This window comes from Diabrotica virgifera, chromosome 1 (assembly GCF_917563875.1).
Source record: "Diabrotica virgifera virgifera chromosome 1, PGI_DIABVI_V3a".
In the NCBI taxonomy this organism is placed as follows: domain Eukaryota; kingdom Metazoa; phylum Arthropoda; class Insecta; order Coleoptera; family Chrysomelidae; genus Diabrotica; species Diabrotica virgifera.
The window spans coordinates 12,316,256-12,331,066 of record NC_065443.1 but is presented as its reverse complement, the minus strand read 5'-3'; the positions used below and the strand labels follow the sequence as shown (position 1 = coordinate 12,331,066).

General features: G+C 32.4%; 1 protein-coding gene across 1 annotated transcript in view; it reads left to right on the top strand.

The window, feature by feature from the left end:
• Nucleotides 1-2,633: 2,633 nt before the first annotated feature.
• The window catches only part of LOC114326202 (succinate--CoA ligase [ADP-forming] subunit beta, mitochondrial), a 35,973-nt gene continuing 23,795 nt past the window's right edge, over nucleotides 2,634-14,811 (top strand). Inside the window, exons 1-4 of the mRNA XM_028274517.2 lie at nucleotides 2,634-2,798; nucleotides 2,935-3,206; nucleotides 6,060-6,222; nucleotides 12,024-12,288. Of these exons, the coding sequence (XP_028130318.2) occupies nucleotides 2,748-2,798; nucleotides 2,935-3,206; nucleotides 6,060-6,222; nucleotides 12,024-12,288 (751 nt within the window). The 5' untranslated portion in view covers nucleotides 2,634-2,747. The remainder of the gene's footprint in view (nucleotides 2,799-2,934; nucleotides 3,207-6,059; nucleotides 6,223-12,023; nucleotides 12,289-14,811) is intronic.

Genomic DNA, 14,811 nt, shown 5'->3' with positions numbered 1-14,811 from the left:
GGGTTGCCAAGTATAATTCTTGTTACAATACAATAAAATAGTTGCAATTCTTAGTAATTACAGGAAACTAAATACCCTTAAGAAGACAACCTTAGCAGATTTCGTTGAATGATTCAGCTGGTTTGTTAGTTTTGATTTATTGTTTATAAAGTCAACACGTGCGTTTTTTATTTCGTCGACATCGACTTTGTAAATTTACAGTAAGTTTCTCTCATTTACTCCTTTTCACCACCAAATGTTTTACGTTAGTTTATAATAAATTTAGTAAAGGGCTTAAGTGATTAATATTTCAGAATTTTAATTATAACTTGATTTATTTGTTGTTTAAATTAGGTGTATTCATACGAGTACAATGGGCATATGAGAGTATTTTTGATATTTTGGCATATAGCATCTGTACTTACATGATTTTGAGAATTTTAGTGTTTGAAATTTCTATGAAAATAAATACGAAGGTTTAACTTCAGCTTTAGAATATATTTTTTGCTTCTAATTCGCGGTCTGAGGTGGATATTGTTATTATTTCTCCAGACTCAAATAAGTAACAGTTAAGGAAGACATTGAGGATGGGTAACCTTATAGAAGGAAATTTGATACTACCTAAAGAAGAAATTGAATTTCATTGCTCTTCAGATAAAGACGAAGACTAACGAAGACGTACCTTTGACACTGAAGTTAACAAACAAAATAAGTATCTACCTAAAGAACAAAATTGTTTAGGCCCGCAATGGACAAAAACTTGTACAAATAATAGTATGGTAGTATCATGGTGGAATGAGAAGTTTGAAATCATTAAACATGAACAAGACTTAAATAAAGTTTAGTTGGGCTATAATGCCAAATCAATGTTTATGAAATCAAGACACCTTCCGGAAATATTCTGCCTTCCGTTAGGAAACATGAAACAGGACACTTTCCAATCAAAATTATTAAACAATTAAGGTGTGCTCAATGTCATTAAAGAGCCAGATGGAGTTGTGAAAAGTGTAATATACTTCTACTACTACTATCGGTTTACAGCGTTCTCCGACGCCTTCCGACTCCTAACCGCCATTCTTCTCTGTTTAACCATAGACCTGGAGCGATTTATTCTCTTTCCTCTAGTTCTTTTTCAATTCTCTCCCTCCAGCTTCTTCTCGACCTTCCTCTTTTTCTTCTTCCTTGTGGTGTCCATGCCAAAATCTGCTTAGGGATCCTGTCATCTGGCATTCTCTGTACATGGCCCTACCATACACTAGTTGTTTTGTTTTTATGTCATCAATTATTGTTTGTGTGACTCCCATCATTTCTCGTATTCTCTCATTTGGTATCCGATCTCTTCTTGATTTGCCTGCTGCTCTTCTCCAGAAGTCCATTTCTGTTACTAGTAGCATTTTCTCCGTTCTTTGTTTCAGTGGCCAAACTTCACTGCCATATGCCTTATGTGACTATACTTTTAAGTGTGCTATTGTATAATAGCTGTTTGTTCGTTTTAGATATTGTCTGGTAACACAGAATGCCGTTCATCATGGATATATGGCTTTTCTACCCTGTATGTTTCTGTCTTTTATGGCAGCATCGAGTGTTATGTCTTGAGTTATCTGATTTTAAAACTTTTCATTTAAATTAGTTTTTTCTGTTACATTATTTGTTAAGGCACTGTAGTGCCCAGTGTACTTATTTGGGTCCATATCTATATCTAAGTAATTCTAATTTTTTCAAACATTTGAAGTTTTGTTACAAATAATTTTACCAATAAATACCTAATGTAAAAAATACTAATTTTTAAAATCAGATATCGTTGGCGCTAATGGGTTGAAATGGTATTCTTCCCGCTGATCCCACTATTATTTATGTTATATCTATAAATCGGCCCTCTATTTGACAGCTCGACAGTGTTGACACGTTTTCTTGGTAACGGAAAGGAATTATTAAAAATCAACACACACATAGACCGAACAAAGACAATATGCTTTTTTATTTCATAGACATAATAATAATAATGGAGTTTATTTGTAGCAAATAAAGTGTACATATAAAATAAACTCACTTCCTCACTGAAGTTGTATATACAACTTGTGCGTGAGGGTTAAATTTTGATTATAAAACAACACTAAATAATTTTAAAATTTACAAAAAGGAATAAAAAATAGTCTTTTTGCTCATCTGTCTTCAAATTTGGGCTGCTCTTCTCACTAATTCAGTTACTCTTAAATTTTGTTTATCGCACCTACGAAAATCTCATAAAATTTTAAAAAAAGGATTGCGAATAATTTGTGATATAAGTAGAGATAATGACATAAGAGTAGAGAAAACAAAACGTGGCGATACAAATTAAAATGACAAGAAAATTTTAAATTTAATTTACATTAGTTCCAATAACTTCCTTGTGTATAGGCAACTCAAGAAGCATCTTTTTAGCAATAATTTGTGTACTGGTACAGTATCAGTAACCGATCGCAAATAGTGAATATTTTAACCCTAAGAATTAATTAGATTCTTATAACCTGATCATATTAATAAAAATAAATAATTATACGTGCATATTATATTTAAAACTTCTGTTTATCGGCGTAGAGTCGGGATATTAGTCAGAATTAAATTTTACAATGTTGTCCTTCCTGCTTGTTTACTTTTTGAAACTTGACTGACACCTGACACTGACACTAGACACTGACATTTCAATCTTGGCACCTGCCAAAGCCAAAATACCAAGGAAGGAGAAAAAGTTTAATTAATCAGTGATCACTCAGTGACCTAGTGTAAAAATGTTGAGATCTGCGATTTTAGTGGAAAACGTCTTTAAAAACGGTTCCAAGGTAAACGATCCCCATAATATTGTTTCTGTTATCGGCTGTTCATAGTAAAGTTACCTTGAGACCTTCAAATATTAGATAATCGTAGATAAAAATAGTATTATGTAAAACCTCGCACCTCTCACCTCTTACTTTTTAGGTTCTTGGACCCGTTTCAAACGGACGATGGCAGCCACAGCAGACACAAACCAGAAATTTAAATGTTCACGAACACATCAGCTACACATTGCTAAAAGATGGTGGTATCACAGTTCCAAATTTCGGCGTAGCCAAAACTAAACAGGAAGCCAGACAAATCGCAGAAAAACTCAACACCAAAGAGCTAGTACTAAAGGCACAGGTGTTAGCTGGAGGCCGAGGCAAGGGTAGCTTTAAAAATGGGCTTAAGGGTGGAGTCAGAATGGTATACAGGTAAATATTGACAAGTTGAAAGAAGACGATGTTTATAAAGTGTAATTGATTGAGTTTACAAGAAATTGAAAGTATTTTGAAATCATCAGAACATAGCAATACACTATTATCTATAAAACAAAAATCACAACTGATCATTTCGATATTTTTCTTCTTTTACAAAAATAGAATATTTTAACCCTTAACCAGCAAGATTACAATTTTGAACATAAACAGAAAGGTCTCACAGGTGACTGTATATAATCCCTATATATTTCTGTCATATTCATAATATTTAACAAAAAGAAACCTTATTCAGAAACCTTAGCAGATCTTAAGCTTGGGAAGTGCTTTAAGCTCAGCTTACGAAACATACCCATTACACCATCGAGTCAGATCAATTTTCAGCTTGTCACAATGGATTGCCACATGAATTGGATCGATAAGAATCGAAAATTATGGTGCAAAGTAAGTGAGACTTAAAGCGGCCCTATCTATAAGCTGAGCTGGGCTAAGCCGAAGCTTAAGATTCGTTGATGCAACCAGGCATCAATGTTCTAAATGTGGTAAATACAACGAACTGTCAACACTGATGGAATCGCCATGAAGCGAACTTAATGACTTCAGGATGAGATGAAGATAATCAGGTAAAGGAGGTAAGATAATTACCATCTTTCGTAAACAAACAAATTGACAGTGCTAGTCAGGTACGTTAGGGTTGCCAGATTGGGGTAATTTCTCACAATTTTGGGGTAATTTGAAAGCGTATACGGGAACTTCTCTAAGCAGAAATGGTTGGGAGATTTTTTGGGGTGAAAATTATGGAAGATTTTAAGGGGTCATGGGAAATTAAATTTGCGAATGTACACATTATAGAACTGTATATTATACTCTCATATAATCGAAAAAGATAGGACCTATGAATTATTTCCAGGGCCCTCTGTTGATAAGTAGTATAATTTTTGTTTACTGTTCTCTACATTTGACTACTAATTTATTAAAATGCGGCAAAAATTTAAATTTGGATGATTGAGGGAATTTCAGTTTCTTAGTGGGGGTTTTATAAAATCACATCTGGCAACTCTCGTGGTAGTTGTAGGTTGTAGGCAGGTAGGGATAATTATTTTACATCAAAAGACATGAGAAACTATTTGTAGAGTATTGAAATCTGTAATGAAAAGGCTGTTAAAATGGTTCTACGAATTAAATATATTCCAAAATTTTGTAAAAATGTAATTCATTTTTCAGACTTATCACGCCAAAGTTAGGCCACACATAGTGCAATAACGCTCGGACAATGGGCCACAATTTAATTCTTTTGAATTTAATTCTTTGTTATAAAGCTTTTTCAAAGAAGTGGCACACGAAAGTTAAAAATATATTATAAATTCATCTTATATAAATTAATAATATAAAAGTAACATAAAAACATAATCAAGGACTTCTTCACTTTATATAACAGTTACTAATTTAGTATTTAAATGGTTTTAAAATTATTTAACTCACAAATCCTTTAGCAAAGTATTTGTTTTGACAAATACAAATAACAATTCTTAAAAGTATTTAAACACCAAGTATGGTTCTCTGTACTCTATTTACTCTGTAAATACAAAAAGTATTTAAATTTTGAAATACTGCCAATCAGCCTTAAAGTTAGAAATATGAGTCCATTATTTCCCTGATTTAAGTTTATATCATCATCATCCAACCAATTTACGTCCACTGCTGGACATAGGTCTCCCCCAATTGTTTCCACACTTCACGGTTTTGTGCTGATTTTTGCCAGTTTTTACTAATCCGCCTGATATCATCTGTCCATCGTGTAGGCGGCCTTCCTCTACTTCGTTTATCTTCTCTTGGTCTCCACTCCATCAGCCTTCGTGCCCATCTTGAATCTTTCAGCCTGGCGACGTGTTTATATACACGACAAGTTTATATAGGCAGTTCAAATTACACGGCCTGTCAAATTTTACCTGAACAATTCTCTCTCTCTAGGACCTCTCTCTTGTATGTTGCAGGCAATCTCACTTCACTGTTTGAATGGGACGGGGCCATTCTGTCAGTGTTGACAGTTTGTTGGGTAAATAACATTTCATGTAGTTTATCAAAAACACAGTAAACTGCAAGTAACTATATTGGGTAAAAAAAAATTGAAACATTTTAAAAGATTGTCAAAAAACTAACAATTAACTACTTTTTTAAGAGTAGTGGATAACTGAATAAACCAATATGAATAAACTAGCCACATCAGAATTAGCCATAGTCACAATAGAGATATATTATTAACACAAACAGACAGGTGTTTAAAAATTTTAAACTATGAGCACTTTATTTTATCTGATAGCATAAGTTTAGTTTTCAATTAGAGATACATAACTGAAGGAAACAGTAGAATCGACGAATGACTGAGTAAATCCACATGCCTCGGGTGTGGTGAACGGGGAAGCAATGTCGCCATGTATTGGATGTAGTCCTATATCTAATTTAAAAGTAAACACACTGTATTTCAGGCATAAGGTCTAGTACTGATTCGAAATTCAATGGAACTGTAACTGACTAGTTGTTTGAGGATTAGGAGGTGTTGCTAACTTGTTGGTTATGGAGAATCAGAGATACAGCTTGTCCAATATATAGTAAGTAATACTTGGCTTTATTGATATTGGCTCCGCATACAAAGAGCAGTGAACAGAAACACAATTCACTGAATGCGTTCCCACTTATTTTCTATGTAAATGCTCAAAATCGCCAAGTGTCACCATATATTTGACAAGCTGTAATAAGAAATGTATATTGAAGGTTGTCTCACAGACAATACCTTTCCGGGTTTTTCTCTGCATTTCCTTTTGTAAGATACCAAAACTTCCTTTGTTTTAGCCCTGAAGAAGCAGAAGAGATTAGTGGTAAGATGCTGGGACAATATTTAGTAACCAAACAAACAGGGGAAAAAGGTAGAATATGTAATGCAGTCATGGTAACAGAGAGGAAGTTTCCAAGAAAAGAGTTTTATTTTGCAGTCATGATGGAACGTGCCTTTAATGTATGTATATTTTTATTTTTATACCGGGTGTCCCCATATATTTTCCCCCATTTTAACTGCCTATAACTTCTAAACGGCTAAAGATAGAAATATGCGGTTTTCGCTGAAATGTTTTATTTTAGTAAAAGTTTTGTCTGAATGGATTGAATTTTTTATATCGCTTTCAAATACGAAAAAAAATGGCGGATTTTAAAAAAAAAACGTTGTTGACTTTTTTTTAATGGAACACCCAGTATATTTTTTTGTAAGTTGAAAGAAAGGTTATTCACCTATCCAGCGATATAAAGTTTTTCAAAATCGGATGTCAAATCACTGAGTAATTAATGTTTAAAATGAGAGGTGCAACATGGATATCACATACCTAAATAACATAACTAAGCAAATTGATATTATGTTATGTGATTTTCACATTGCATCTCTCATTTTAAAAATTAATTTCTCAGTCATTTGACAACGGATTTTAAAAAAATTTATATCGCTGGTTAGGTAAATGACCGTTTTTTCAAGTTTTTAGGTAAATGTCTATTTTCTATATCGCTTTTAAATAAAAATGGCGGATTTTTGAAAAAAAACGTTGTTGACTTTTTTTATTAAAACACCCAGTATATTTTTTGGTAACTTAAAAAAACGGTCATTTATCTATCCAGCGATATAAAAATTTTTAAAATCGGTTGTGAAATGACTGAGCAATTAATTTTTAAAATGAGAGATGCAATGTGGAAATCATAACATAATATAATTTTGCTTAGTTACGTTATTTAGGTGTGTGATATCCACGCTGCACCTCTAATTTTAAAAATTAATTACTCAGTGATTTGACAACCGATTTTGAAAAACTTTATATCGCTGGATAGGTAAATGACCATTCTTTCAATTTATAAAAAAATATACTGGGTGTTCCATTAAAAAAAAGTCAACAACGTTTTTTTCAAAAATCCGCCATTTTTCTTTTCGTATTTGAAAGCGATATAAAAAATTCAATTCATTCAGACAAAACTTTTACTAAAATAAAATATCTCAGCGAAAACCGCATATTTCTATCTTGAGCCGTTTAGAAGTTATAGGCAGTTAAAATGGGGGAAAATATAAGTGGACACCCGGTATTATTTCATATATGAAATAGTGAACAACAATTTTTTTAATCACTTCGTAACCTCAAATAAGTAGGGTCACCTTGGGTTAGTGTGACGTAGAAATATGCAAATTTGATTTTAAAATAAAAAAATATGTATTTGTTTTTAATTGAACGGTTTCAGATTTTTAATGAAGACTTTCTGGTTAATTTTCACAATCATTGCACAGTGAATAGCCATGTTGCATTTTTGAAATTCTTTCTACATTATGTTTTATTTGAGAGGATAAGGTGTCACACTATCCCTTCATTGTGGGGTTACTGTGACTAGGATTAGGGATAGTGTGACAACTAGCTTTTTTTGGTATTTAAAAGCACCTAGGATTAGGTGTGCCTTGGGGGACAAAGAAAGACATTACAAAAATATTGTAATAATTTTTGGCATTTAAAAATTCGACAATTTTAGAAAAAGAAAATGAAATTTCTTATTTGAAACACCAATTTTTTTATTAAACATAGGTATTTTATTGAGAACTTTTTCTTATTTTACAAATTCAGTTACATCTAACATTCAAAAACATCAACTTTTCCATTAAAAGTATACCGAAATATTTCATCATTAAGGGATAATATCGGATCCATCAATATTCCTATAATCTGAGACATTCTAATAAACGAACTGTCTTTTTCATTAACAACAAAACTTTTTTATCCTTATCAACACTTCTTAATCCTTCCACTTCTATTTCATCTTTAGTGTCATGTGTCATCAAAGTTTTCAATTACACACACACAGGGCCCCCCTACCATATGTGCAAAGTGTGCAATGCACACGGGCGCCATCCTTTAGGGGCGGCAAAACCCTGGGTCCAAAATTGCAAAAAAATTTGGAAAAAAACAAACAAAAAAAAATAAAAGTTGACAAATTAAATAGAATTAGAAATAGGAGAAAAAGAGGAGGAAAACAGAATACTTCGGCCATATAATTCTTCCTCTTTATAAGCAATTCTGCTTGTTCATTGGCGGATTGATACCTCTATGGAAGGTTGTCACTCCATCTTTTGCGCGGTCGGCCGATACTTCTTCTACCGATTGGTGATTTATCTCTTGCTATTTTGACCACACGTGTCTCCCCCATTCTGGTTATGTGGTTGTTCCATTCTTTTTTTCTATTTAGTGTCCATTATATTGGTATAAGAGACAACTGTTTACAATTATTTAGAAGTTACCTCTCTGAGAGACAACAGGTAGTAAGGATCTCCGAATAAGCGGACAAAGAAGTATAACATATGGAGTGCCACAGGGAACAGTATTAGGTCCTGTCCTGTTTAATCTATATATATAAATGGATTATTTTCATTACAGAGTACAGGGCACATAATTGGGTTTGCTGATGATACAGCTATTATTTATGATGCTGAGAATTGGTATGAATTAAAAACAAAAGCAGAATGTGATCTACAACTAATAAAAGAATGGTTTGACTACAAAATACCAACAAAAAATTTTAAGAAAACTATTTATCTACCAATATTTAACTCTAACTTGACCACTGATCTTTTCAAAGCCCTTCAAATATCACATAATAAACAAAATTTTTATATTAAACCCGTAACAAATGTTAAATATCTATGAGTTTTTATAGATACACATCTAAAATGAGACTTTCACATTAAACATATCATTAAAAAGCTACAGTTTATCCTGTATAAGTTTAAACATCTTAAAAAACACATACCTAATATATACCTTCGCACACTATATTACGGACTAGTAGAAAGTCATCTCCGTTATGGTATACTGGCTTGGGGAAGCGCCCTAAAAACACACATTCTCCCACTGGAAATCATACAAAGAAGATTTCTGAAAATTATTATGTCTAAACCATACACCTACTCTACAGATAGATTATATAAGGATAGTAATATATTTGACTTGAAACAGTTATACTTTCTTTGTGTGTCTTTAAAATATCACACCATGAAAACAGACAACAATTTACCATCACATGAGCATGATACAAGAGGCAAACACCTTTATATGATTCCGAAAATGACAAAGTCCTTCTGTCAAAGAAGTTTTCTATTTCTAGCCCCAAAAATATATAATCATATCCCCAATGATATCAAAAATACTAAGAATGTTCTTCTATTTAAAAAGAAATTAAAATCATTTCTGATGGAACAAACAAGACATTTTTGGGACATCATTATAGTAGCTTAAATTTACATACATTAAAAAACAAAAAAAAAATAAATGAAACTCTAGAGTCACTACCAATTTTTATACCTATATTTCAAATTTTATATTGTTTTAAACTGATTTATTTTGCTTATTATTTTTATCATATTTAATAAAACATGCGTATATACACCATTCTTCAAAAATATTACTAACTAATTGAGCCATACATAATTGTTTTTAAAAAAATTAATTATTCGTGCTTTATTGTTAAACTAAGTATTTATTTTATTGTTTTCATTATATTATTTATTCTACGTATCATATTTACTAAAACATAACTGTGTATTTACAATTAAAAAAACGTACCTATCTATTTATTGTATTATATTATATTGTATTATGTTGCTATTTATGTTATTTATGTTATTTACGTTAATATGTTATTATTTATTATTTTACATCATATTTACCGAAACAGGTGTATCCACACCTCTCGGAGACCTTCGGGTTAATTTATTCACTTTAACAACGTAGAATGAAGTAAACACTTCTGTTGTATATAGGTATATTATAAATTTATTAAAAAATTTTTAAAATTCATCCACAAGGGAGTGGTTGTACAAAACGTTTTCGGTCAAACTGACCATCCTCAGTGTAAACGTCCAGTGGACAAGTAATTGAAACTAGCCACTTGAATAGGTGTAAAACCTCAAAATAACATTATTGCTACATTATGAGCTGTATAGTAATCGACAATAAGTCGATGTCTTAAGATTAAAAATGTATCACATGTGGATGTATGTCATCCTTGCTCGGAATTAGCACAAGGTTGTGATCAGGTGAGAGGTTAACAACCAACTCTTCTGTTGAAGAGGAGATCTTCTATCTCCTCATCACTATCTGATTCATCTTTCTTTAACTTTTTCTTGATTGTTTTTGGACAGGTTTTCTGCTTTCCTTTAATGGACTCAGCCTTTTTGTCTTTAAATAACTTATGTATTCTTCTTTTGTTATTATTTTTGCGGTATCAATTCTCCGTTTAACTTTCTTTTTTGTGCTAGTGTGAACTATCTTTTCCAGAAGCATATTATGCTCAAACACTTTCTCTGGTGTTTCTTGCCCAACAGGAAGTTCGGTGATTTGACACCCTTGTAATGGACTGGAGGATTGGCCAGTGATTTGGTGCTATTTTAATAGAGTGATAGATGATGAACCAGCGATCTCTTGCTCTTCTGATGAACGGTAGAAAGATACTGTCAGCCATAACCTGATCAAACTAAGGTAGTAATTGGTGATAGTGTCACATGTCACACTATACCCATGTTTCACTGTGGGGTTATTGTGACATGCCTAAAAAAATAATAACAAACAGACGAAGTGAAGTATAATAAATATAATAAATGTTTTCAAAGACACAAAAATTATAATAAATATATTTACTAAAAACACCAATATATTCTTTTCACACCTTTTTTTTGCACTGAAATATTTATACATAACTTGAAAGATTTAGTAACTAACGCCATACTGTCTGTGTGCGCATGCGCGCAGAATAATAAAAATTCGCTCTTAATCGCGCCTAAAGAAGTATAACTTCAAAAATGTCTTCTTTGATGAAAAAACTAGTGATAGGCAGAATCGAATACTTTCAAGAATCAAGACCTCAGTACTCGAGAACTTCCATGGATCGAGTTTTTTGAAAACCAATAACTATTCATTTTAAAGTTGATTTAAAATAAATATTGTTGGTTTTAAACCCACTAATTTTTGATTTATTTAATGTTTATATTGTTAATGAGTCTCACACTCACTGAAATATGTTTAAGAAATGTTTTAAAAATAGCTGCTCACATCTGGGTACTGAGACTGAGTACCTTAATTAAACAGCGATGGCTACTTCAGCTAGTAGTATTCAAACACTTCAGTTTAAGTTCTCGAGACATCTCGAGAACTTTCAGAAATCGAATACTAGACTATTCTTGGTATTCGAGAATGCCATCACTAGAAAAAACTAGCAAAATAGCCTTTGTTTGTTGAATTAATGATTACTTGGTTCTATTTTGTTAACAATTTTGGTTCAATAAGATCATGATTCAGTTTGATATTACTGCATTGGACATTATCATTGATAATTACTTAATGCACTTATTTTTCTTACTGTTGATTGAAATATCTCAAATTATGTTTCCTTTTTGATGTGAGGGTGTTGTTGCTTTTATCCTTCACTGTAAGCTTTTTTAACAGTCCATGTAATTACTTTTTTTTTGCCTAAACGTGGACAAAATCACTCACAAATAAATTATTTCCTGACAAGAAAATAATATACATAATATATGCGAATGAAACGACAAAATTTTACTTCAAATTGCAGACCTCAAAATTGCTTCAGGAAATTTTTTTATCAAATGATCAAGTTAGTGCGAAAACTAAGGCATAATTTAAAGTCAAAGAAGCTTTAAGAGAAGTGTTGTAGTCAGTATGTCACCTATTTTTGCCAAAAATTTGTCGTTATATCAAGCTTTTGCAACTTAAATTTAAATTGTAGGGTCCAGTCATCATAGCTTCTTCTCAAGGAGGTGTAAACATCGAAGAAGTAGCCGCAGAAAACCCAGACGCCATCCTCTACGAACCCATTGATGTTGTGAAAGGCCTAACCAAAGAACAAGCCGAAAAAGTAGCAGTCAAAGTCGGCCTCGAATCTCAGAAAGAAAAAACCGCTGATATGCTTTTGAGAATGTACGATCTCTTTACCAAGAAAGATGCACTTCTAATCGAGATCAATCCATACGCTGAGGATGCTGGTGAAAAATGTGAGTACATTTTTATGCGAATTTATATATTAGAACAAACAGATTTTTATTACTAACAGTTTAACCCGCGAGTAGTCGCGCCGTTAGATAGAATCTCACACTTTATCCTTTTTCGCGATAACTTAATGAAAATTTCGTAAGTGCCTCGAGAAAGGGTGTAGTAATGCGTAGGAATTTTTTTTCTTCTTCTTCTTTTTGTGGAATTTATGGCTTTGGGGAGAGCCAATTAGTTTTAATAATTGTTAGAAATAATATTTCTAACGGAACAAGTAAATAAAAATACTATTACTCCGGTCAACTTACGCATCCGAGGCTACAAACATTACCATCAAGCTGAAAATTGGCAGGATTGTTAAAAATACCATCATAAATGAACTCTAAAAAGTCCTCATAAATCCGACCCCTGCTAAAAATTTTACGCGGGGTCAAAGGTCACCAAATATGGTTTTTAGCGATTTTCAGCGAAACGGTAAGTTTTATCGTAATAGCTCTAACAAAAAATGTAGATTAGATAATTATCTATAACAAATGCCTTATTACTTTTTTTCCTGGGAGCCACCGTTTTTGAGATATAACGATTCAAAAAGTGGTAATCCTCATAATATGCGCACACGTTTCCACACCACCTTTGAGGTAGTGTACTTAGTGCGTTTTTTAACGTGGTTTCCCCAGTAGGCCTATTCCACGGATCTGTTATGATTCTGTTTAATTTAAAGCTATTTAATAATTGATATTGGCAAGGGTTAAAAATGATAAAACTTTATATAAAGCGGTATAAATTAAAAAAAGGGAAATTTATCAAACTGGTTCATAATTTTCTAATACTTCTGCTTCCCTTGTTCTTCTTCTCATTGTTCTTCTTCCTCTTCTAGTTCTTTTTCTTCTTCTTGTTCTTCTTCTTCTTGTTCATCCTGGGTTTTTTTCACGCTCTTCATTACATTCCTGGCCGCAAAATAAGCATTGTTTTTTAAAACAAAAAGCTGATTCACTTATACGTGCTCTAGTAAGAGGACTTTTGGTCGATGTACTGGCTTCTTGTTTTTCATATTGTCTTTTAATAGCTGCAGCAATAGAACATTTTCGAGTATAACTTTTACGACACTCCATATGTATGGTCACAGATTTCTGCTGTTTAAAAAATTCTAAAAATCCATCAGCTCTTTCAGTACTTGCATTGATTAATGTTTTTATACCACGTTCAACGGTAACAATTTCACCTTCAGTTAAAATTTTAGCGCAAATAAAACAATATTCTGACATTTTTGTTATAACAATGAAAATAACACGAAATACACGATAAAGAAATATAGGTTTAACACGTATTTTCACTCCGGAGTAGTACTCAAGACTAATTAATACCTCGAGGGTGTCATCTACCTGAAGGATTTCGCCACCCAGGAAAACTACGGTCTAATTTGCATAAGTATTTATTAGTACTTAGCAATAAATATTTTGCATAGCCTCTAGTCTACTTGCATAGCCTCTTTGATAAGGGGTAGAGACCCCGAAACACGGTGTCAGAGGATGGCAAGAGACTCGAATTGAATCAAAACGAAAACGATTATTTTCTTTTCTTTTTCATACCTTACTCGGTTTAGAGTACAAAATGACCACGTTTCGTTAAAGTATTCTGAGACACATTGTTGGAGTGCTCCTCCTAGCGGCGCCGCTTGGTACTATCGTATCTCGGTTAACAGAATCCTGACTCGTGGTCGAAATTTATTTTTATTTATTTTAATAAATATTTTGCCTAGAAAGTTGTCTTTCATTATTATGTTCAAACCCTTCTGAGAAGAGAATAGGTAGGTTGATTAGATTAGCTGACGAACGTGTTTATTCCGACAAAACCCATCTTTGCAAATTGAACTAAGGCGCATAAATAAAAAGAATTATTATAAGTTAATACTTTGTCATTTGTTGTATTTTGTTGTGTATTTTTGTTGGGATTAAGCCGTAAAATGGAATGAGGTGAAGGCCCTAGCGCAAAATAGAACCCGATGGCGCGTTTTCACTGAAGCTCTATGCTCCACTTAGGAGTTCAAGAACATTATTTTTATTATTTTAAGCCGTAAAATTCAAATAATTCTTATTATTTTCGCCTTACATTCACTTTGTAAAGATTTTTTTGTTGGCACTGTAATATAATACAGCTTATACATTGCATTCCTCGGTAGACCGCAAGCTGTATAGTAGAAACATTATCATATTTATAATCTTATATTATTATGTGTAATATAAGTTAAGTTGACCGTAGAATATTATGTTTACTTGTATTACAGCTTCAGTGATGTATACACCTGGTGTACTAATACATATATTATGACGATTAGAAGTCTTTCAACTCTTTGAATCGTTGTATCTCAAAAACAGTGCCTCTTAGGAAAAAAACTATTAAGATATTTTTTTATAGATAATTATCTAATCTACATTTTTTGTTAGAGCTAATTTTACGATAAAACTTACCGTTTCGCTGAAAATCGCTAAAAACCATATTTGGTGACCTTTGACCCCGCGTAAATTTTT